The sequence below is a fragment of the Bactrocera neohumeralis genome, chromosome 6 (assembly GCF_024586455.1).
Source record: "Bactrocera neohumeralis isolate Rockhampton chromosome 6, APGP_CSIRO_Bneo_wtdbg2-racon-allhic-juicebox.fasta_v2, whole genome shotgun sequence".
In the NCBI taxonomy this organism is placed as follows: domain Eukaryota; kingdom Metazoa; phylum Arthropoda; class Insecta; order Diptera; family Tephritidae; genus Bactrocera; species Bactrocera neohumeralis.
In genome coordinates this window covers 57229664-57253863 of record NC_065923.1, presented here as the reverse complement: position 1 = coordinate 57253863, position 24200 = coordinate 57229664, and the positions used below count along the sequence as shown (strand labels likewise).

The 24200-nt window shown below is 37.3% G+C and overlaps 2 protein-coding genes across 2 annotated transcripts; one reads left to right on the top strand and one right to left on the bottom strand.

Moving 5' to 3' along the window:
- Nucleotides 1-3333: 3333 nt before the first annotated feature.
- On the bottom strand, nt 3334-21152 carry LOC126762300 (uncharacterized). Its single transcript, XM_050478981.1, has 9 exons — nt 20349-21152; nt 20127-20278; nt 19919-20063; nt 6885-7093; nt 6633-6831; nt 6441-6566; nt 3902-4052; nt 3727-3833; nt 3334-3651 (listed from the first exon to the last, which is right to left on the bottom strand). Exons 1-9 carry the CDS (start codon nt 20863-20865, stop codon nt 3356-3358), a joined length of 1902 nt encoding a protein of 633 aa, XP_050334938.1. The 5' UTR covers nt 20866-21152; the 3' UTR covers nt 3334-3355.
- On the top strand, nt 10096-12725 carry LOC126762324 (uncharacterized). The gene is made up of 3 exons (XM_050479018.1): nt 10096-10505; nt 10572-11679; nt 12131-12725. Exons 2-3 carry the CDS (start codon nt 10578-10580, stop codon nt 12493-12495), a joined length of 1467 nt encoding a protein of 488 aa, XP_050334975.1. The 5' UTR covers nt 10096-10505; nt 10572-10577; the 3' UTR covers nt 12496-12725.
- Nucleotides 21153-24200: the final 3048 nt, after the last annotated feature.

The window sequence follows — 24200 nt, the reverse complement described above, 5'->3', positions numbered from 1 at the left end:
AATGCACTTTTTAGCTATTTGTTTATTTTGTTTTATTTTTTTTAAGAAATTTTTGAGATTGAAAGCTCAACATTAAATCATGACTTGATTGCACCAGTAACATCTGCACATGTTGCTCTTTGTATTCCATTTAATTTTCTAATGTTGTATTGTTTCTTTAGCGCTGGCCACCATACCAGATCTCCATATGTGAGTATAGGTCTTATGACAGCGGTATACATCCACATGATTATACTAGATTTAAGGCCCCAATTATTGCCGACGATTCTCTTGCAAGTGTAGTAGGCTATATATGCTTTTTTTATTCTTTTTTCTATATTTATTTTCTAGGACAGTTTGGAGTCAATCTCCACCCCCAAGTATTTAGCTGAGGGGGATAGAAAGAGTGTTGTACCATTTAGTACGGTAAGTTGAAACAGGTTTTGTTTGTGAATAGCATCAGTTCTGTTTTATTAGGACTAACACCTGGTCCATTGTTGTAGTGCTCTTTCCATAATCTCACTGACTTTTGAAGGGAACATGCTTGATACCACAACACTATATCGTCTGCATATGCTACTGCCTTCATCCTCCACCGTTTAGTTGGAGTAGTATTTCGTTCAGCGCTACTGCCCATAGAAGCGGGGAAAGGACCCCTCCGTGAGGAGTCCCTTTACTCACATAACTTGTTTGTTTTGCAGCGCCGTTTGATGCTATAATATTCCTATTCTTAAGCATCGATTGTATCCATCTGCACACAATGTCGTCTATGCCGCCATGTGTCAGAGAATTAATTGTAGTGCTTACTTCTATATTATTGAAGGCTCCCTCTATATCTAGAAATGCAGCCATGGTGTATTGAAGGGCAGTTTCGGTTGATCGGTCCTTTATGTATGCATGTTGGGACTTCGATAACGTATCCGCCATGGTACATATATAAGTCCATTAGCTTTTCCAGTACCTTCAGCATAAATGATGTGAGGCTTATAGGTCTAAAATCCTGTGTTCTTCTGCCTGGTTTTGGAAGGAACACCACTTTAATTCCATTCCAACTTCTTGGGATGTAAGACAGTTGAATGCTTGCTTTGTATATATTTTCAAGCCTTAGAACCATTGGTTCTTCTAGCTTTTGCAGCATTATGGGCATAATCCCGTCTGGACCTGCCGCTTTAAATGGTGAGAAACTATTTATGACGTATTTAATTTTACTTTTGTTTACTATATGACCTCGGTAATCAGCTGCGTTAGCCGGTGGTTCTGGTTGAACCCCGTTAAAGGCGTTTGCTGACTCCAGGGAAATGCGTTTTAATAAATACCTCCAGAGATTCTTTTGTAGAGGAGGTCCAAGCATTGCCTTCCGCCCTTATGTAAACAGTATTGGTATGTTCTTTGGATAGCATTTTACTCAGCCTGGCGGTTTCTCTGCAACTTTTTCAGTTTTAGCTTTCTTGACTGCTGATATCTTTGTATGGTTGTCCGATTTTGGGTCTAAAACTCTCAATGAAAGTAGTTGTAGTTGAATATTCTGCATTTAATTATGAAAAATATTTTAATCAGTTTTTTTGTATAAATACTTAGAAATGTGAAACATTTGCTGAGCCTCTGGAGAAAAATTCCGAATCTGGGCGAGGCAAGCTAGAATTTGCAAACAGCAAATATAATATTAAGGAACTGTGGGAAATGTTTTGCTCCTCTTCAGTCATTTATTTTTTATGTACTACGCATTAAAATGATGTTCATAAAATAATAATTGGGTAGTCGTATAGCTAATCAAACTTTAACTCATTTTTTTCATACCAATAAATAAATAAACAAATATGTACCATTTTGGTCGACCACTTTTTGCCATTTTTCCGCTAGAGACATTATTTCATCAGTGTAAAACTTTCATCAGAGTAAATCGAAATTTCGAAGTGTTCAGATCGGAATCGAGTGAACCATTGTTGTGATACACGAACTGATATAGCGTTGTCTCCGTAGACTTCACAAATTTCATTGGTGGTGGGCGTGGCATTCTTCCCTTTTTTTAATAAAACTTTCAAAGTATAACGAATTTCTTCATTATTTTCACTCATTTTTGAACCGCTGTACATTTTTTCAACTTCCCCGAATTTAATTCTACTGACAAAATAGCAAAAGCCTTTTTCGACTACCTGTATAGTTGAAAATTGTAATAAAGGTGTATGTTAATCATTTAAACTTTGAATTATGAGTGTTTTTTTTTTCAAAAAAATTACCTCAATAATTTTCAAAAGTAATAAAATTTATTGTTGTGGAAGAATAGGCTTAGAAGGGGCGCAAAATTTGGTATTTGCCTATAGCGGTAAATTGTATCGGGCCGGCCCTGTCACTCCTCATCTAACGGTACTGTTAAAAAGTACAAAAAGCGCTATATGTAAATCACTAACTAAATACGCCAGCGACAATGATTTTACCTCCATATGGTATATGAGGGCTTTAAAAAGGCGAGTCAAAATTGAACAATGGGCTTGGCCTCCTACCTTAGGTGAAATCATATATCTCGGGACTTTCTTGACCGATTTCAACTAAATTTGATATACATATAAATCTTTTCAAAAATATCTATGCTACAGCGAATAAGTGAAATTGAACTACAACCACGCCTATTTCCCATGTAACACAATTTTAATTTCACTGGATTCTTTCACTTTCTAGTATACAAGTTAAGAAGCCATTAATAGAACGAAATAAAACTTTGCAAGAGTAATGCCTTTGAAGTATGTCATCTTATGACCAAAAATTGTTCAAATCGAACCAAAACGGTTAAAGCTTCTAGGTCCCGAATGCCACAGTGGCAATAGTTGACATTTTACCAAAAATATCGGAAATTTTTTTTAATTATTATTTTTTTTTGAGCGAGTGCGTGAAAATGTATACCGTCACATGGAAATGCGACTGCATCATATGTCACACACATGACTCAACAACTGAGACCGATATGGTAACCCTACATATGCCTGAGAGTTGCAAATGGGTTGAATCATGTCAATACTTCCTTTAGACCTCATAAACCTAATAAAAAGATTTTCTAACTTCCGGGTCACTTTATACTACATATGTATGTATATCGGGCAATATGTGTAACAACGATCCATATTTGTACTTAGAATGGCTTTAATCCACCAAGTTGAAAGAGTAGAAAGTGTTCGATTACACACGAACTTAGCCCTTCCTTATTTATAATTAGTTATTCTCACAGGTTAGATTAATATTGGGATTTGTTTGGCGGTGATATTTTATATACCCTACAGATTTGAAGACTTTTACATTGACATTTGGAAGCTTTTCGTGCTAAAGTAAGTAACGTTTTTTTCATCGTTGCCTGAAGCACGATTTTTCATGAGAAATTGTTTATTTACTCTACTAGGAAACAGTAATAGTTCTTAAACATCAATGGTGCTTCCTCATCCGATATAAAGTTCCGCTCTGGCTTCTTAGAAGCAAATGGATTTAGAGTTGGTGGCATAATAACATTAATTCTTCGACTGGATTCTTGAATCAATCGTGAAATGTCGAGTGGCGCCTCATACGCCGTATAGGATGTAACGACAATGGGGCATTTTATATTCGTGGCAATACGTATAGTTTCAGGCCAAGTATCCTCCATTTGAAAACCATTGTAACGATATAAGCCAGCGTTGAAGAAGCAAACTTCAAAGACAAGTTTCAAATCAGTTTGGAAATACTTACATACATATGTATACGTGTAATTTATAGTCGACTTACTTAAATCGGGTGTCATGAATGTTGGCAAGTTGAAGTAATCATGGTACAGTTGGTTTTGAAAACGGTAACTTACCACGCGCTGTATTTTACGACATGACCTGCAACATCTAAATATTTTCGAACATTTTTTAAGTATTTACTTTTAAGTAACGGAAGAAATTATTTCTATATTTACTTTGTTTTCGCCAATTGTTCAAAGGGCACATTACTCTGATTTAGCTCCGGACCGACAAAAACCACATTTAATTTTTTGGTATTCGGATTAATATGTAAGAAGAATAGTTCCCATTTGTGTAAAGCATCCACTTCAAACTCGATTTCAGCACCTGTTGAAAGAAAATTATAGTCAATTATGAATAGAACGTCGCATTCGCTTGTTAGAAAGAAATTATTGAAAAAAATTATAGGTAGGATGACACTTAGAAGAAGTCGTGGTAATTAACCAGTTCTGATATTTTTAATGCCAATTCGCTAATAGGTTTCCATCAGAGAACTGCAACGAGTAATAAATTATTGTTTATACTTAAGTTCTGATCCGTTACTCTGTCTGATTCTGTCAGTTCAGTTCATGTACACGAAGCACAATGTTTGTCTTCAAATCAGCGATAGAGAACAACTTTGAATCACTAGCGATCAGCTTATACGAGTACCTGATTTGTTTATGAACGTTGGTATTTGTAGAAAATACCCGAAGTGACGCAAACTCATGCTTCAATGATTGAAATGATCGATAGAGTTTGGTTTGTATATCATCCCCTAAACACTGATTTACTAGTGCACTTTTGTTCTATTTCAAATACATATGTTTGTATATACATATGTTATATGTGTAATGGAAATAATCTCGTCCCAACGCATGGAAGAGCTAAGTGGCATCATACCACTGGCTCCTCTTCCAAGGGACGGCATTAACAAAAAGCTGAACTTCACTAAGAAGTTTAAGATCACCCTCGGCAGCAAGGCCGAATGGAGCGACTCCGCTCTCGAGCTGCTACTCAGGGATAGCTCGATCAGGTGGTACACCGACGGCTCGAAGACGTCGGAGGGAATTGGCGCAGGGGTCGCAGGACCACGCACGAAACTCTCCATACCTATGGGTAAGTTTCCGAGCGGAGGTATTTGCTATAAGTCGGTGCGTAGAATTAAACCTCCAACGCGGCTATCGCAACGAACGTATAGCTATACTAAGCGATAGCCAAGCGGCACTCAAGGCGATCTCGTCATACGAGTTAAAATCGCTATTGGTGCAGCAGTATATAGACCGGCTCAATAGTCTTGCAGAATGCAACCAGGTGCACCTTATTTGGGTGCCAGGTCACAGAGGCATCGCCGGTAATGAACTGGCCGATGAGCTTGCCCGCTCTGCAGCATCCACCAGCATGGTAGGACCCGAACCTTTCATAGCGGTGGGTCCCCACACCCTAAAGGAACAGCTCCGCAATGATGAAGCAGTGGGTAGGGAGATACATTGGCAACACCTTCCAGGCTTGCGGCACGCAAAGTTGCTGATGAATGGCTATAACCTCAAAAGGTTTAAAATCATAATCAATCGCCCAAGAGATAAAGTCAGGCTACTGATCGCCTTCTACACCGGCCATTGCAAACTCAAGAAGCACTTATTCAACATGGGCCTAGCTTCTTGTGCGAATTGCCGGTTCTGCGATTTGGAACCCGAAACTCCAGTACACCTGCTAATGGATTGTACAGCAATCTGTAGACGCAGGACCAAGGCCCTTGGATCCATGTTTCTAAATAGGGATCACATCACCTCAATACCACCTAGCAGTATATTGGAATTCATCAATTTGCTGGGGCTAGCTGAGACGCTGTGAGTCAGGAGAGGGTACAATAGACCCTAGATCGCGGTGCAATCCTCATTAATTTATCTAATCTAATGTGTAATGGAAATTCCATACATACATACAAGAAATGTATAGTATGTATATATGTATGTATGTAAGTACTCGATGGAATTTCCATTGTTTACGCATCGAAAATTTGTAACATGCGCACATTTTCAAAGCCACACATGATTCAAATCAGTCCAGCAGAAAATTGTTACCCATAAATTTACTCGTAGATTTACTTATAGTTTACCCAAAGTTTCACTTCAATTCAAACAATCGTCGCAACGCTATGAACTGACATGATACGATTGCAACCGAAGCCAGCCATACCGCTTACACGATCGTGATTACAGATTGTACGTGTTATCAAGTTGACGCTGGCGGCTAAGTCGAATTGATTAACAATGTTGTCTATGCTGAACTGAATTGATTTGATTGTGTTTTTGGCACGACTGTTTGTTCTGATTTTATCATACTCGTTGCAGCTCTCTGGTTTACATGTCTTGCAAGTCAACTCTCGGTTAAATCTTACGTTGACTACAAAACCACTTCCAGAGATTTCAGTTACAGTTATTAATCCCGAACTGACAAAATTACTCAATCCATTTTCTTTGTGGCTTATAAGGTGCATCGTGTGTATGTGTTAGTTTCTATGCTCAATGCATTGGAGTTTGGGTAGTCGCGACTTGCTGTGTAGATTAAGTTGTGGTATCTAACTTTAAGTGTAAGTTAAGCGTGGTTATAGTTGTTATAAGACAGTATATCGACATAAAAGGTAAAGATAAATAAAGCTAAAGCCATCAACCACTTTGGCTAAGATAGTCCAAGTAAAATAGAGATATGCATTCCAAAATAATTTATACTTACCGATGAGATGTATAGTAATTTCTTCCGACTTCTTCAAATGCCCACATAACTTCAAAGCATACCAAGCTGTCAAGGGACATGTAGATATTTGACTAAGCGCAGAAAACTCACAATCATCCTGAACGGCTAATAACGGCAATAAAAAGTTAATACTCAACAAAATACATGATTGTAAAACTTCAGTACAGTTACCACAGTCTAATTTGCTCAGAATCTGCTTAGTATTAGAACAAGCTCCCGGTATATCATGCAGTATTTTCATAGGCATTGCCGGATCGATTTTTCCACCTTTGGCCTGCATTAACTCTAGCTTCTTGAACAGTTGGTATGACTTGCACCAATCCTGATGAGATTTGTTAAAATGTTCCGGCTTATCGCGACAGTACGCGATCTTGAAAAATATTAGTAGTAATAATAGTTCAAAAAATTTTACATTTCAAATACTTGTCCACAGTTTTCGCAGTCCACTAGCTTTTTGAAATCGTACTCACGGCAGCTTGTATTGCAGCAAATCCGTGGGAACAATACTACCTCCTGTTCGGTGGCTGTCAAAGGGCGATTTATTATGGACTCTATTTGCCGTATAATAACAATGCGATAGGACCGAAATTGTTCAGCGGTGAATTCACCGCACTTACGAAAAATTTGACCACCTTGAACAGAAAAAGAGAAAATTTATTTTTTATAACCGGTAAGAAACTGAAACAGTTATATTTTTTAAAATTATCTCGAAGTTACATACCATTTTATTAAAATAAATGTCTGAATATAAATGAATTCACCTAAACGTAATCGAGATAAATATAGAGTTGTATATACATTATATGTATATGTATATGTACATGCTCAGGATGACAAGAAGGGTTGAAATGCGGGTGACTGTCGATCCGTCGGTCTGTCTGTATCAACTTTCTGAGAAGAATACTTTTTACTACTTCTTCAAACACTGCGAAAATGGATAAAATCAGATAAAAACCATGCCCACTCCCTATATAGGGAAATGTTGAAAACCACTAAATGTGCGATAATTGTATCACATGCTTTAAAGGATTTAAAGTTGGTAGGAGGCTTCACCACCTTGTCTCCAGATTCAACCCAATGAGTGAAAAGAACGTCTCAGTCCACATCAAAGCTAAATTCCATGTTGTTGTTGTTGGATGGTGAGGGTTAGCCTCATCGAGTCGTCGCCGTCATCTAACGGAAGCCCCAAGAAGCGGGGTCGGACCAAAGGGAGAGGGGTGTTAGATGAGTGGAGTTGGTGGGGCATGCAAAGAGGTGGCCAATGTCATGCGGCGACTCATTGTATGCAGGACATGTATTGGATATGTCGAGGTCTATTCTGGATAAGTGGGAGTTTAACCTGCTACAGTATCCAGAACTGCGCAAAGGTCACTCGCGTTTCTCGCGACAACTCGAGGTCTTCGTTTGGGATGGGTAGTGAGTACGCCATTCAAAACTTTGTTGCGTCTGAGGTCTGGTCGGCATACTGTCCAACGTCGTCGACGTAATTGAGGAATGACCTCTTAATGTTCGGAGTGGTTCACGCACGAGGATTGGACCGGGATGAAGGAATGGGAGTCATGTTGCCTGTCGGAGCTCCCATGGACCTTAGAGGTCACTCGGGTGGAGTGGCGTCGCAGAACACGAACTATGTCAGGTTGCACAGCCGTAGAGGCTAACATGGGGACACATAACTTGTGGTCTAATCCCTATGTGTCTTAAGGCCTTGGCAGGTCTTGAGATGGCTTCATCCATTGCATGTTTTACACCTGACCGAGGTGGAGTTTGGATGGAGCCTTTTAGCGCAAACGCAGCAGAAACATTCCTCGGAGCCCAACTCAATGGCAACACTAATCAGGAGGATACGGAGAAACCCGGCTGCAAGGCAAGGAAACAAATGGCTTCAAGTCCGTGGCTGGTGGGAAAACCTGATTGCAAATACACAGAGTACACTGGAAATGTGGAGAGAACACTCGAGCCTGCTAAATGGCGGAAGCAATGCTGCGACGGATTAAGAAGAACACGTATCAACGATCTACCGCAACAACATTGTCGTTCCGCCAGTCGACCAAAACGGAGTGAATACAACTCTAAAGCGTCTAGCAACAAAGCCCCAGTGGCCGATGGATTACCGCTGGAGCTGTTTAAAGCCGGTGGCGAGAAGATGGAAAGGCGCATGTTCCAGCTGCTAAGCATGATTTGGTCGGATGAATATATGCTCAATGCTTGGAATATAAGTATACTCTGCCCTATCCACAAGAAGGGAGATCCCGCAGTCTGCACTAACTACCGCGGAATCAGCCTTCTTAATATCGCATATAAAATTCTTTCGACAGAATTGTGTGAACGACTTAAGCCCCTTGTAAATAAACTGATTGGATCTTATCAGTGTGCCTTTGAACCAGGCAAAACTCGTATAGACCAGATTTTCACAATAAGTCAAATCGTGAAAAATAGATCGACTTCCATCATCTTTTTATCGCTTTCAAGACCACTGATAGAAACTGCCTATTATTCGAGGTCATATCTAAATTTGGTGTCCATGGCAAACTCATACGTCTACGCATGACGTGGAGCACAACCAAACTCCGTTAAAATCGGGAAACATCTCTCCGATCCATTCGATACCAAACGAGGTTTTAGACAGGGTGATTCTCTCCCATGCAACTTTTTCAATAAAATGCTAGAAAAAGTGATACCTGCCGTTACTTTGAACCTCAGTGACACTGTCTTCTCTAAAAGTATAATCGGGAATAATGGGATGCCCAACTTATTGCAGTGTGAGAGCGCCTCAAAATAAGCGTTTTTTATAACATTTTCCATTGTGGCCACATCGAACAAAATAAGAATTTTTGGGCATTTAAATTAAAACGCCAAACGTTTATTACGATTGCAAATTATTATACATATATTGGACTTTTAATATATGGCGAAACCACTTAAATCCTTTTTTATGATTTTATGATATATTAAAACAACTGACTTTCGATCTTTCAATACTTAATAAGGTGAATAAAGCCTGTTAGTTGTCAATTAATGAATGATTTCTATTATGCATCAAATTACAAAACGTTTCATGAAATATGTTTAAATTTCGCATTTTCTTTGATTTTTATTGTTTTAAATTTTTATTAACGATCTTGAACGGCGGCAACAAATTTCTCCGTTTCACATATATTTTTGGTATAATTTCAATCTGGCCGTTCCAGTCATTCCAATTGCAAAACGTCAAAACCTACCCAATCCAGTCAACTGTCAAAGTTCGGTAGGTGAGCGGCTCTCACATTTCCAGTGACAGGAGAGTTGGGCATTCCATTATTCCTGGTATAATGATACTGGAATAGACTTTGTATAACTTGGAACCATTATAAATTCCACCCAGCGTTTGAAAAACTACGCTACTCCCGTGGAATTGCATTTTGCTATTGCTACCGCTCTCACTTTATCGGGAGCCACAGCATAACAATGTAAAAGTTTGTGCTCTGCTCTGCTCCGAGTTTTTTTAGGTAAAAAAGTATAGCTGTAGCGAGAGCAAAAACTGAAGTGCTGTGCTCTGCTCTGGCGTAGCGGTAGCAAAAAATTGGGAGCGGTAGTAGAGCAGAGCTAATGAAAATTTTCACTTGTGTTTGTTGTTTTTTTTTCTTTTTTGCTATTTTCTGTCTTCTACGTATGTATATCTAATGAACCGATTTCCTCGGTTTTGCATTCGTTGGAAAGGTCTCGAGCTCCGTGAGGTTTATAGCAAAGAAAATTCAGGAAAAATTTCAACATAAAAGCGGGAAAATCTTTTTTTACATACAGCGCCATCTCTGATACATAGCATGTACTACAAGCAAATATGTATGTATTTTAAGAAGATGGCGCAGGTGCGTGATACATTGTTTATCAGCTACTCATTGTTCTCTGCTCAGTTAATTTCATGTGACAAACCGGTATTGTGTTCACTGTGAAATTGTGAAAAAAAAATAAAAAAATAAGTTATTCGTTTCCATCACTTCAATTGGAAAAAATCAAATTGTGAAAATTTTCATTTAATTTCTACAGCAGGCATTTCTCATTAAGGAGGTAAGTTGAACTGTGTAAATTATGTGGATCGTGCATTTGAGGTTGAATTCACCAATCTGTCCATAGTCCAAAATGCCTAAAGGACGACGTGCGAACATCGGCCGCCGCACAAGACATGCAAGCCAGCAACAAGTTTATTCACAGAACTTAAGCGAAGAAAGACAAAATTCAACAAGAGAAAATGCCCGATTGAGACAACGCATGAGGACACGAAGATCATTGGCATCATACAATCGCTTGGCATTCCAATATGATCCCACTGCGAACTACAGTGATGATGAAAATTTAGATATTGGACAAATGACGACTGTATGCCGATATTGCAATGCGTTGAAGTTCAAAAGAGAAACGGCTGGATTGTGCTGCGCAAGTGTAAAAGTCAAACCATCCGGATCCATTACTTACACCACCACCTTTGATGGAAGTGATCCCGATTCTAGCCATTTTCTTCAACACATCCTTGAATACAATAACTGCTTTCGCATGACTTCCTTTGGAGCTAATATCATTCGAAAAGACGGATTCATGCCGACTTGCAAGGTTAGCGATCACTCACACCAACAAAATGAATTGCAACCCATAACAACTACATATACACCACACACTACACCATCATACGATCAGAAGTTACACCGTATTCTTCAACAAATGATGGTTTGCAATTACAGATACAAGGACAAATATATCATTTGCATGGTTCAATGGTGCCAAGACCAGATGAACCGCATCAATTTCTGCAAATATGTATATTTCATTTCGTCGATGGTGGATCAGCTGAATGTGCGGTGCAATATACAGGGAACACAACAGTTAAAGAGGCGAATTATTGAACAGTTACAAGCATTTTTTCACACTAATAATGCTGTGATTAATATGTTCAAAACAGCATTGGAACGAATGCCATCGGATACGCACAAATTTGTCATAAGAGCGGATTGTACCCCAACAGGTGAACATGTGCGAAGATTCAATGCACCAACCGTTAATGATGTTGCTGCAGCTATTGTTAGCGATTCAACTAAATCGCGAGACATTGTCGTTCAGCGAAGAAGCAATATCATGCATCGTGGAAACGAGACACATCGTTTGTACGATGCGTTACAATATCCAATCATTAATTGGCAAGGGCAAGACGGATACGACATCACGTTGAAGATGGTCGATCCAATTACAGGTACAATATTCACACACTTATTATTGTTATTACACAGTACAACAGCGTATCTGGGGGGTGAGAAATTCCAAGTCAGGGTGATGGTACTAGGTCAGTATAGTAAAACCCTCAAAGGGTTTGGCGTTCGTATGTGTACCAAATATAGTGTGTAAAAGCTGCTACAACCGTCTAATGGATTGGAAAAATAGATAATAGTGGTTCGCGAGTTATGTTAAACTACGTTTTTGCCAAAATGTTACAACTAAGCGAAAAAACATCAAGATAAGGAAAAAATTTAAAAGGTCATAAAAAAACTGACACATACGAACGCCAAACCCTTTGAGGGTTTTACTATACTGACCTAGTACCATCACCCTGACTTGGAATTTCTCACCCCCCAGACAATAATCCCAAAAATGTTCCACAGTGTTATTGGTTTCCATTAGCAATTCATTTAATTTTGCATTTTCAGGCGTATCAACGAATAAAAATCTAAGCGCAATGAATAACTATGCATATCGTATGATGATTCGTACAAATGAGGAGAATGTCATTCTGGAGTGCCGTCGGCTATTCCAGCAATTCGCTGTCGACATGTATGTCAAAGTCGAGACCGAACGTTTAGCGTTCATCCGATTCAATCAGGCAAAGCTACGATCTGAGGACTATATACACTTGCGTGATGCTACTCATTCAGATGGTGATGTTCAGAATATTAAACTTACGACGATTCTCCCACCATCTTATATCGGAAGCCCACGCCACATGCACGAATACGCTCAAGTCGCTATGACGTACGTGCGAAATTATGGAACTCCGGATTTATTTATTATTTGAGTTGAACCGGGCCAAAAACCGCAAGATCTCCATGACATAAACGCAAGAGTATTTCAGCAAAAGCTAAAGGTTATGATGGATGTGCTGAAATGTAATTTTTCTTTTTCAAATATAAAACAAAAAAAAATGTTCTTTATCATTTAATCGAAACCAAAACGAAATGTTACATAAAATGATGCAATTTGGTGGCGAAATGGAGTTCGCCGGGTTTTCTAGTAGTATATAAAAGAAAGTCGTATTAGTTAAAACATTTATAACTCAAGAACCGATTTGGCTGAATATTGGTGAGGAGGTAGCTTAGAAGCAGGGTAAGGACATAGGATACTTTTTATCTCTTTATGTTAAAATTCAATACAACTCATAAATACAAAAATTATATTTCAAATCATAAGCATTTGTTCAATATTAATGTCATTTGAAAATTTTAGTAATTAAAAAATAGAAAGAAATAAGTAAAAAATTTCATATCCATACATGCTTAGTATATGAGTTATACTGATTTTGCTCCTGAACCAGGCAGTTTTTTTTAGGACGAACAAATTAATTGGGTTACGCGAATCATTGAGAACGTGCCTGTGCCTAAGCGAATTTAAAAGATGCCGGTTAAGAAAACGTCCGTTCGGGATAATGGTTTTTGTACAATAGAATTCTTTATTACCAGAATTTCATGGTTTAGCCTAAAACTTAACCTAACATCTTAAACTAGTGGTAAGTATATGCAGTTCAAATTAATCTCGAAAATTCATAGCAATTGAGTATTGTAATACATTTGTAATAGATGATGTTTTTGGTATTATAAAAATGGTAAATATTTTACATAATATAAAAAACATTTTATAATTTATTCAATTATTATCTAATTCATTTTATTAATTTATTTCTTAAAATATTTGATTTTAGATTTATAAAGTCAATTGACGCAACAAGTGCTAAAATGATTTGCATAACATTTTTTTGGTTGAATTATTCCATTAATTGAAATATTATGACAGAAAATTGCATAAAAGAAAAATCAACAAACACATGCGGAGCTGTAGCAAATGAAAATTTTCATTAACTTTGCTCTACTACCGCTCCCAATTTATTGCTACCGCTACGCCAGAGCAGAGCACAGCACTTCAGTTTTTGCTCTCGCTACAGCTATACTTCTTTACCTAAAAAAACTCGGAGCAGAGCAGAGCACAAACTTTTACATTGTTATGCCATGGCTCTGCTGTGGCTCCCGGCAAAGTGAAAACGGTAGCGATAGCATAGCAATAATTCTAGAAATGAAAACCCTGATCCACCAATAATTCAAGCCAGGAGATAAAGCGCAGAATAACTATTGCTAACAGGTGCTACTTAAGAATCGATAGACAGTTGAGAAGCAAATCTCTCTCTCGACGAAGATATATTACGTTCTATGTTCTCGTCCTATTATAGGGCACAGAAACATAGGCGATGACGATCCAAGATGAGAAAGCACTTGGAACATTCGAGAGAACTGTCCTTTGCAAGATCTTTGGAGCCGTCTGCGTGGGCAAAAAGTATCGAAGAAGATAAGACCGCGAACTGTATTGGCAATGCAGCGAATGGACATAATTAAGCGAATAAAAATTAAAGAATGCGCAGGTTCGGCCATGTCTTTCGACTCTAAACCTTTGGGTGAAAAACGGAAGCAAGGGCGCCCACGCATCAAACGGAAGGACCAAGTGCATAGTAATCTGTCTGAACTAGCGTGACTTCGGAAAGGATATAGGCAGTTTCATGGTTTCGGCCCAGATCGACCCACGGTCGTATAGGCTGATTTTTTAGCGAGCATATCGAAGAAGCATTAAATATTGAAATCTATTGAGATTTAGAAATAATCTCGTTTTAATAGCAGTGCGTCCTCCTGCCTAAAATATATTAAATCCGGGCAATAGTTTTTCTAGTTCTCAAATAAGTATAGTACATATAGTAAGTTAATATTCGATTTCATCGAACAATTAATGTTGAATTCTTTCGCAAACAGTTTTTAATATAAAACTGTATATAAAACTGTTAACATCTGAAGGTTTTTCCCATAGTATAAAATGTTCGATTACGCAAGAACATAGCTCTCTCTTCTTGCTTGTATATGATAACCTATAATATACCAAAAAAATAAAGTTTTCTGAAAAGTTTCGGTACATTATATTATTTAGGTGGCAGTTGATAGACTAGCAGTTTTTGAGATACGCTTTTACTTTCAAAGAAGCTTCTTATTTGTCGGAACCGTCGGTATCGGATTACTATAGCATATACATAGCTCTGATGCAAACTTCCCGATGAAAATCAAGTCCTTGTTTTGAAAACTTTTTTATTTGTGAAGGATATTTTAGCTTCGGCGAAGTTAAGGTTTTTTCTTGCTTGAACTAAATTTAGTTGAAATCTTTGAATTAGTTTGTAGGACACGTCAGTGCCACGTCTAGTTTTTAAATTTTAAATAACTCGCGTTCCCAATGAATGAAGGCTATTGTCGCCACGGGCGCAACGTCTTGGGGGGCGGCAAAACGATCTTCGCTGTTCTTTAATATTCAGAAAAATACTTCCACACATTTTTTTTACAAAATTTATTATAAAAAATAAAGAGTTGTACACTCACAATGTAATAATCTGAATAACAATGAAAAATATTAATTTTTACTCGAATACTCTTCAGTCTTTGAATTTGTCTTATATCTTTCTTGAAAATAGTGATAGAACTTAAAGATGCACTTTTCTAGCTTTATCTAGCGACGTGTTACTCTCACAGTTACCCTATGCTTTGAATGTAACAAATACTTTTATTTCTCCAAATTTTCAAAAATGGTATTTAAAAATCTCTAAATCGGATAAAAATTGTTGCAAATTGTGGAAATGGGTTTTTTCTATGGCTTTTAATAAATGTCTTGTAAATTTACTATCAATTTCCTCAAAAACCGTATTGTGAGAATTTTGGAACTTTAGAATTTGAGTGGCTTCTAGTTCCTAAATTTTATATACTTAATATCGAAGATATTTTGTAAAAATTCACTTTTGTTCGAACCACCTCATGAAACTTGTAGGTAGGTAGATAAAGGGGGGCGGCAGATCTTCCTTGGCCCCGGGCGCCCGAAGTTGTAGCTACGCCACTGGTTTTTATAATACAAGGTTATGACAACTTGGAATTCATATGTTTGATGACGAAGTTGGTTCAAAATATTTGGTTGCTATAGTCTTTTTAATATGTTTGTGTCCTTTTATGTTTGAAACAGCTTAAAATAAGAATCATAGAAACCTATAAACTGTTTCCCAGGAGCGGTCATTTAAGTTTACTGAATAGCCAGAAGTCGCACGGAGCTAAATCAGGCAAATATGGTGGTTGCGGCACGATAGTGGTTGAAAATTTTACGAAAAACTCACAAAGAATCAAAGCAGTATGCGATGGTAATGCTTAAAATCAAGAGTTGTCGACCCATAATTCCGGCCTATTTTTTTTTGTTTGGTCGTAAGCATAGATCCAAGACTCTCGCCAGTAATAATACGTAATAATACATCCTGGTAGTAGGAAAGCATCGTTTCACAAACGTTAACGCAACGCTGTTTTTCGAAAAAATTTAGTGGTTTTGGAACCAATCGTGCTTTCACTTTTCTTAGGTCAAAATGATCTTTCAAAATGGTTTTCACTGATCCTTCGAATATTATTTATTGACGTGTATCGGCAAATTTGATTCCGCGCACAAAATTTAATGGAATTTCTTTGTTCAATAAATTCACTGATCGCAAAGATTCCCGAATGTACTTCATGTACTTCAGGGAGACAATATTATACTCGTACTAAACGCTAATGATTATTTTTATTTGATATTTGGCACAGATGTAACTGAGAGTCATACCAATTTAGTAAAAAATATTTAGACGAATCCGGTTTCGCGCGAAATTTAAATTAAAAAGTTTTACTGCTTTTTGCACAACTTTGACAAACTTACGGCGGAAAAAAAGAATGTAATGTCAACTTTTCATAACACTGTTTTTGTTACAGTGTATCACAGAAATATATACATATGTTTTCCTCTAACATTTCTTAAGATTTCCAAAAACTGAAAGTTTAAAAATGCCTTGGGTTATCCTTTGCAACACAAAGAGGAGTAAAAAATCGGAATTGGGTACATAGTTGTATTTAGGTCTATATTAATAATGCAACGAAGAAGATATATGGCTGATAATGATTCCAACAAAAGCCGCAAAAAGGAAAAACAGTAATATTTATGTATAACTAATTCATCCTTCAGAGGCTATGACGACGGGGTTTTATGGCGTCAACGGTTGTTTTAACCTTGTATTCTTTGAACGTTGACCTAATATCTTGTGAGTCGAGAACAATCACATTTCTTTAGCCTTTCTATATATATAGTTCTTAATAAGCTACGCAAGATATTAAATAATAACAATTTGATAATACGAGTATTTGGCGCACTAAACATTTTTTTGTAATTTTATGTTTTCGCTAATAATGAATTATTACTTATAACAAGCTTTGAAAACGTTTAAAGAACCGATAATTGCCAATAAATTAATCTATTTATATTGATTAATTAGCAATACCGTGTAATGTGCATATGCAAGCCGTATATACATACATACATATGTATATGCATGTTCGCATATACATAATATAATCCCAATAGTAAGTTGATTTTAGAATTGGTGTTGTGACTAGTTGCCGTCATATGAGGATATGTACATATTAATTGGTTATTGCCGATTTTGGTGGATTGTCTTGATTAGGTGAAAACTTGAGAATCCATCAAGATTTTCAAGATAACTTGGGAGAACTGTTGGTTTTGTATACTCTTATAATACTTTATAGTGAGCATAGCATAATAGTTTTACTCACATAACAGTCATTTATAATATTCAAAACGTTTTTTGTTTAATGAAAATAGGACTATTCTATTCTTCAGCATAATCGCCAACTAGGGAAGCGTCAAAGATTCAAAATAGGCATTTCCTAGTTTGACTTTATTTAAGTTTAATTTTTTTATAACGAGTCACTTTTTCAGACTGTGAATATAAAATAGCTAAAACTGGCGAATACGGTGGGAAGCTAGTCCTAGTTGACAGCGTAATACCTTCAATTTATCAACATTTACTTGCTGAATGGCTAGAACGAAGGATTGTAGAGAGAGAAAAGCGGCGATCGCTCAAGGCGAATAAGAAACGTCTTGAATAAGGATAAAATTTAACAAGATTATAAAAATTGTATAGGCTTATCCTTTTCGTAACAATATTTTCCCGAGTATGTATAAAAAAAGTGGGCCACCCAAACCATATCTAAACAATTCCATATTTGATTTTGCAATGGATAATTTGCGAAAGATTGACAAATTGAGTTCATATCTTTCTTCCTATCCAATGTTCTTAGTGGGTGCATACCTGGGCCAAATGTGTGCATGAGCCTATGGTGTATGATTAGTTGCAAAATAAAAACAAAAACTATTTGCAGGCATCAGGCAGGTTCAACCTTTGCAGAGCAAAGCATTTGGAAGAATGCCAAGAAATAAATTTGCATGCGAAACTGGCGGCAGACAGTCACAGCATTAGTCCTTAGGTTCATGCTCACATATTCGTATATCATGCATTTGCTGTGACTATACATGGGTATGAACATTATAATTTATCATGGAGGAATTGTGATTAAACGGCTGCTTTTAAATTGAGCGTGCTAAGACTACTAAAAATATCGGCAGCATTAATGACTTTAGGCAATTTTTCTTTTACATATGTACATACATGCGCATAAATGAAATCGAACAACTGTTTACTTTTACATATGTATGTATATGTATGTGGAGAATATGTTTTGATCCAATTTGGGAAGATCAATAATTAGCCACTTCAAGTTAGCATTTTGCGACTAAATTGGATTTTGTTAACTAGATTGGATCACTAAAACAAAAAAATCTGTACATATTACAGATTTTTGTATTATAGGTATGTTGTTCAACAAAAAAATCTGTACATAAAGATTTCCCAGGAGATATTATAGGTATGTTGTTCATAAACAGTGTGAAACGATATATTTTTTTAGGAAAAAACTATTCTTCAATGATAAACATTCTCTCAAATTTTGAAATCGAAATTCAAGTTATTACGCTCGCTACAGCGTTTCTTGTAGAAAGACAACAGAGCGGGCAACGTAGCGACTCCAATGTTTAAACGGGGCCAAGCCAAAATCGATACTTTTTGTTCAAACCGGCGTCAAATTTCAGAGCAAAAAAAGCTTCAATAAACTCTTCATATGAACGTACGTGAAGTTTAATTTCAATCTATCAATTCATCTTTGTTTAGAAGCCATTTAGTGTCGCCGTGTCACAGTATTTTTTTACAATGGTAAAAATTGAATATCGTGCAGTGATAAAATTTTTATTTTTGGAAGGTGTAGCTCCAAAAGAAATACACGAACGAATGTTAAAAGTGTATAATTGTTGAGAGATTTAGTAGAGGCTCTACACATCTCATTAGTCAGTGTGAGCCATATTTTAAGTGAAATTTTGGGTTTTAGAAAGCTGTGTGCACAATGGGTGCCGCATTCGGAACAAAAACACATTCGAATGCGTCTTTCTCAGCAACATTTGAAGCGTTTTAAAAAGGATACAATGGATTTTGTGCGGCGATTCATCACAAAGATCCTGAATCAAAACAAGATGCTAAAGAGTGGTATGAACCTTGTTATTCGTCTTTGAAAAGAGTTCGTGTCCGAAAATCGGCCAAGAAAGTTATGGCACAATTTTTTGGGATGCGAGAGGAATTTCGTTTGTGGATTACTTGCAAACTGGTAAACAATTAATTCTGAATATTATTGCAACCTTTTGGACCAGTTGAAGGAAAAAATTCGTGAAAAAAGACCCGGTGTGTAGAAGAAAAAAATCCTTTTTCATTTGGACGATGCACCGTGTCACAAGAGTATTTTGACAATGGCTAAAATCCATGAACTAAAGTTCGAATTCTTGGAGTATCCACCGTATTCACCAGTTTCGGTCCCCCGCGACTTCTATTTGTTTCCAGAACTGAAAAAATTTATGCGTGACAAGTGTTTTTCATCAAATGAAGAGGTCATAACGGCTTTTGAAGCGTATTTTGCAGACCTTCCGGTAAAAAATATATACTTTTTTGACAAAATCATCAGCAGCTTATAGTTGTGGCAATAAATAAGTTGTCCCTCCAGATGGCCTATTGCATTTTAAACATTGAGCGAAAATGGTTTGGGTAGTAATAAATATTAAATATAAGGGAATATTGTGTCAGGTTGAAATACTTGTATATTAAAGGCGATAAAATAAAGTTGGAATAGTTAAATGATATTTGTGAGTTTTATTGTATATTTCTGGAAAGTGTGTTTGTATGCATGTTGTATCACTGTGTATTTGTGTTGGATGCTTGTGAAATAATTCTTTTTTACCACAGTTGTCTGCCACCTGTTGCAATGCATAACAAATCTGTCGATGTTGCTGGTCACCCTTCATATGCTGGCCCGAACAGTAATATGCCAATTTGCAACGTTTGCAGACAGTTTTCGTTTCCGCTGTAAGCTCATCTTTACAAAGCTGCAAAATGTATAAAGTAAGCAGTGAAAAAGAAGTAAATTTATAACTATTATTAATACGTACATTGCAAAGGGCGACCAAAAAATATTGCCGCGGTCTATAAATATACTCGATGTAATCCTCCTCGTCGTCTGAGGACTCTACATCACTTATTGGTCCCTCATGCAGTAATTTTTGTAGGTTTTCCAATAAAGTATTAGGTAAATCGGTGCTGCCTATAGACAAAAGTTACAAATGCACGACTTTTTATATAAATGGAGGGAGCTGTGAATTCTGATAACTAACCGTTTGCCACTGAACTCTCTAATTTTCTCTGCAAACTCGCAACAAATGCACTTTGCTTTTGTAAATTGTTATCTGGCGGGCTTTTGTTTGCCGCTGCCGCTTTCCCATTTGTAGTTTTACCACTTTCTTTGCCTTTGCTCAAACTAGCACTACTCTTTTGACCCTTTTTATCGATCTTTTCAGTGGCTTTTGTATCAACATTGCCTTTTTCGCTCTTTTTGCCTTGCTGTAAAAGCTTTGTGCGCATCATTTGTTGTAGTAATCTCAAACCATTGTCCGAATCTTGCGGTGTTTGCGTTGGCAATTCACTACCACTCGGCGTGGTTCTTGTTTGCGCTCCGTAATTCTCATTGACACATTCGTTAACAAGTGTTTTTTGTTGACCCACAATATTTAACGCTACGCTCTCAGTGTTATTTAATTCACTATTCGAGCTCTGACCGATGTCCTCCTTTAAACGATTTGCTTTATTTCTTGGCCGATTCCGCTGGCGCGTTTTCTTCGGTTTTCCATCCATAACGGTTAAAATATTGAAAAATATGAGAACTTATGCAATTTCTTTTTTAAATCGGTTAAACGAATGCTCACTCAAATTTCTACGTAAACCGTTCACTTTGAATTTTCGCTACCAAATGCAAATTGTGGCTGCCAAACCCAACGCATTAGGTGCCCTGCCCTCACATCTAATTTAAAATCTCTGCAAACTTCTATTGTTAGTAGGTACAATTTTTTTTAGAGAACTACAAATGCAGCGGCTATTCCTTTGAGATATCTGCTGTTCTTGTTGTTCAATAGTTGGACGTATTTTGCCTTTGTCGCTTTTGTTTATATTCGCATTGACGCAGCTACTTGTTTGCTACGTCTATATTTAAGTTAATGTATTCGTATGTATGCCCATTTATTTTATTCTCATTTCAGAAGCATACGTCTTCGTGGGCTTATGAATACTCTTTATGCTTCGGTTTTGTTGGTTTTCCCGTGAAACATAAAAGAAGCTTTCTTTCCTGTTGCCAAAAAACATATTGAATTACGTCAAATATTAAATTTACACTTAACATTTAGATGAGCCCTTACAAAATATTAAAGGGTGATCCATTTCGAGGTTCATTCTTTAGCATTTATTTTTTTATAATTATCTCTTCCTAATATTAGCCGCGTAAAATTTTTTATAATTATCTCTTCCTAATATTAGCCGCGTAAAATTTTTGATGACTCGTTCGAGCATTTCGACTGGTAACTGGCATATGACACGCGTGATGTTTTGCTCCAAGACCTGAAGCGAAGCGTGATTGTCCGCATAGACTTTATATACGTATAATATATCTCCACAGGTATAATATTACATGATCTTGGTGGCCAATCGACTTGCCCAAAACGTGAAATTATCAGCTTCTCTCAATAAATCCATTGATTGATGCGATGTGTGGGAAGTGACGTCATCTTGTTGAAACCAAATTTTCCTGAGATCGTGACCTTCAATTTCAGACATCAAATAGTCGGTTACATGGCGCGATAACGGTCGCTATTGACGGTTACGTTCTCACTGGCATCATTTTTGGAGAAATATGGCCCGATGGCAACTCTTCGTCCCAAATGCGGCAATTTTGCTTGTTTACATACCCATTGAGCCAGAAATGGATATCACGTTGAACAAAATTTGCTGCGAACGGCGCCGAATCGACTCTCCACCAAAACAGTACTGAACAAAAATAGCATGACAGCTTGACACAACTCATGCGTGATCTATCAAAAAAAGTCTACTTGGTTAACTCGTTATATACGCTTCTCTAAATCCTACATGCAGCCTGGTTTCACTACGGCCCAAAGATGGTGGTAGAAATAGAGATTACGATTGTTTTATTCTATTGCTTACCAAAAACCAAAGAAGTTCTTTGAGTTTGAAAATGAGTGAAATGTCATCTTAACTACGCCTACTCTCATAGAGCTCCCAGAATTATTAATGAAATAATATCCACATTTTTCCTCATTTTAATGTCGCCTGTTGTAAAATCGGTTTGATACTTCTTGCAGCCCCATATGCTTAATGTATTGATCTACAAAATTGAGGTTGAATGTGTTACATATACATCCGCCAATAAATGAGATATCTTAACAAAATTAATATAGCAATTTAGTACTTTGATACATTCACAAGTCTCAAAATTTCAGATTTTATATTAGAGACTCTTCGCTTTCTTATCCAGTCTGGAGAAAGCCAATGATATCGATGTCATCGGAGTATGCAGCTGAACACTCTAATAAAAGATTGTACCTGCTCGATTAAGTTATGCAGCTCGAATTATTTTCTCCAGCAGCAGATTGAAGAAGTCGCACGATAGGGAATGTCCTTGTCCGAAACCTCGTTTGGTATCGAACGGCTCGGAGAGGTCCTTCTTGATCCTGACGGAGCTTTTGGTGTTGCTCAGCGTCAGTTTACACAGCCGCATTAGTTTTGCGGGGATACCAAATTCAGACATCGCGGCATAAAGGCAGCTCCTTTTCGTGCTGTAGACGAAATGTGTGGTGTGTGTCGATTCTCCTTTCACGGGTCTTTTCCAAAATTTGGCGTATGGTGAATATCTGGTCGGTTGTTGATTTTCCAGGTCTAAAGCCACACTAATAAGATCCAATCAGTTTGTTAACGGTGGGCTTTAATCTTTCACACAGTGCGCTCTATATAACTTTATATGCAATGTGGAGGAAGCTTATCCCACGGTAGTTGGCGTGGATTGGGGAGAGCACACTTATTTCCAATCATCGGGCATGCTTTCGTCTGACCATCTTCTGCAAAGAAGCTGATGCATGCTCCTTATTACTTCTTCGCGGCCGTATTTTAATAGTAATAGGTTTTATGCTTTCACTGCAGGCTGGAGAAGTGTTCCCTCTTTAATTACTGTATGGTCTGGGCATTTATCACTAGTCTGGGGGTTCTACAAGAATATGGTTTGATTTTGAAACATTCTGTTAGTTGCCGCATCTTTTCGTAAAATTTTCGAGCATTACTCCTTTCGGGCAGTTTGTCAAGCTCACGCATTTCGGGCCTATTTATTTTTTTGCCAGCAATTGCGTCTTGCTTCCCTCTTCAACTCTCGGTATTTACCCCATTCCGCACGTGTTGTGGTCAATTGTAACGTTGCGAGGTAGGCAGTCTGTTTTCTCTGCACTGCGACACGGCACACCTCATCGTACCAGCTGTTCTTTCGTCTTTTCCGAAACCAATGGTTTAATTTGCAGCTGTACGTAAGGAGTTTGAAATGCCGTCCCACAGTCCCCTTACACAGAGCAGCTGATGAGTGCTCTCAGAGAGCAGAAGTGCAAGTCGGGGGGAGAAAGGGCTGTCTGCTGTGGTGGCAGCAAAGATACATCATTATTAAAAAAACACACTTTCAATTTCATTAAAATAACTCACAAATTGACCGATATATGCCTATTAGGTATATGGGGTTTATTGTTATTATATCGATATATGGCATCAATATTGTCGATATTTTTTGTCTTTGCTGTGATATTACCGATGAGATATTGTTTAGAAGTTAATATCACATATGGATATTTGACTCAGAAGTATCGGGAATTCATCATGAAACTTCTCAAAATTTCGAATGGCAAATCATATTGGCTAGGGTCCCCCGTGGTCGAAATTCGAAAAACAGAAAATACAATTACATGATTATTACATGAGGATTACACCGCGACCTTATTTCTATTGTGCCCTATTAACAATGTTAATAAAGAAAGTTGTAGAAAACAATTTACAAGAATAATTAAAAAGTAATAATTTTAATTTATAATTCATTCTCATGCAAAATCATTTGTTCTGTTTCTAGTTTTGGCTTAAGTCTTCCTTGAATG

Excerpts from the sequence above, each read along its gene's own strand:
- LOC126762324 (XM_050479018.1), top strand. The coding sequence starts at position 10,578 with ATGCCTAAAGGACGACGTGCGAACATCGGCCGCCGCACAAGACATGCA. Across the intron at positions 11,680-12,130 it reads GATGGTCGATCCAATTACAG|GCGTATCAACGAATAAAAAT; the intron begins GTACAATATTCA and ends TTGCATTTTCAG.
- LOC126762300 (XM_050478981.1), bottom strand. The coding sequence starts at position 20,865 with ATGGATGGAAAACCGAAGAAAACGCGCCAGCGGAATCGGCCAAGAAAT. Across the intron at positions 20,279-20,348 it reads AGAGAGTTCAGTGGCAAACG|GCAGCACCGATTTACCTAAT; the intron begins GTTAGTTATCAG and ends TTTTGTCTATAG. Across the intron at positions 7,094-19,918 it reads ACAGGTGGCAGACAACTGTG|GTGGTCAAATTTTTCGTAAG; the intron begins GTAAAAAAGAAT and ends TTTCTGTTCAAG.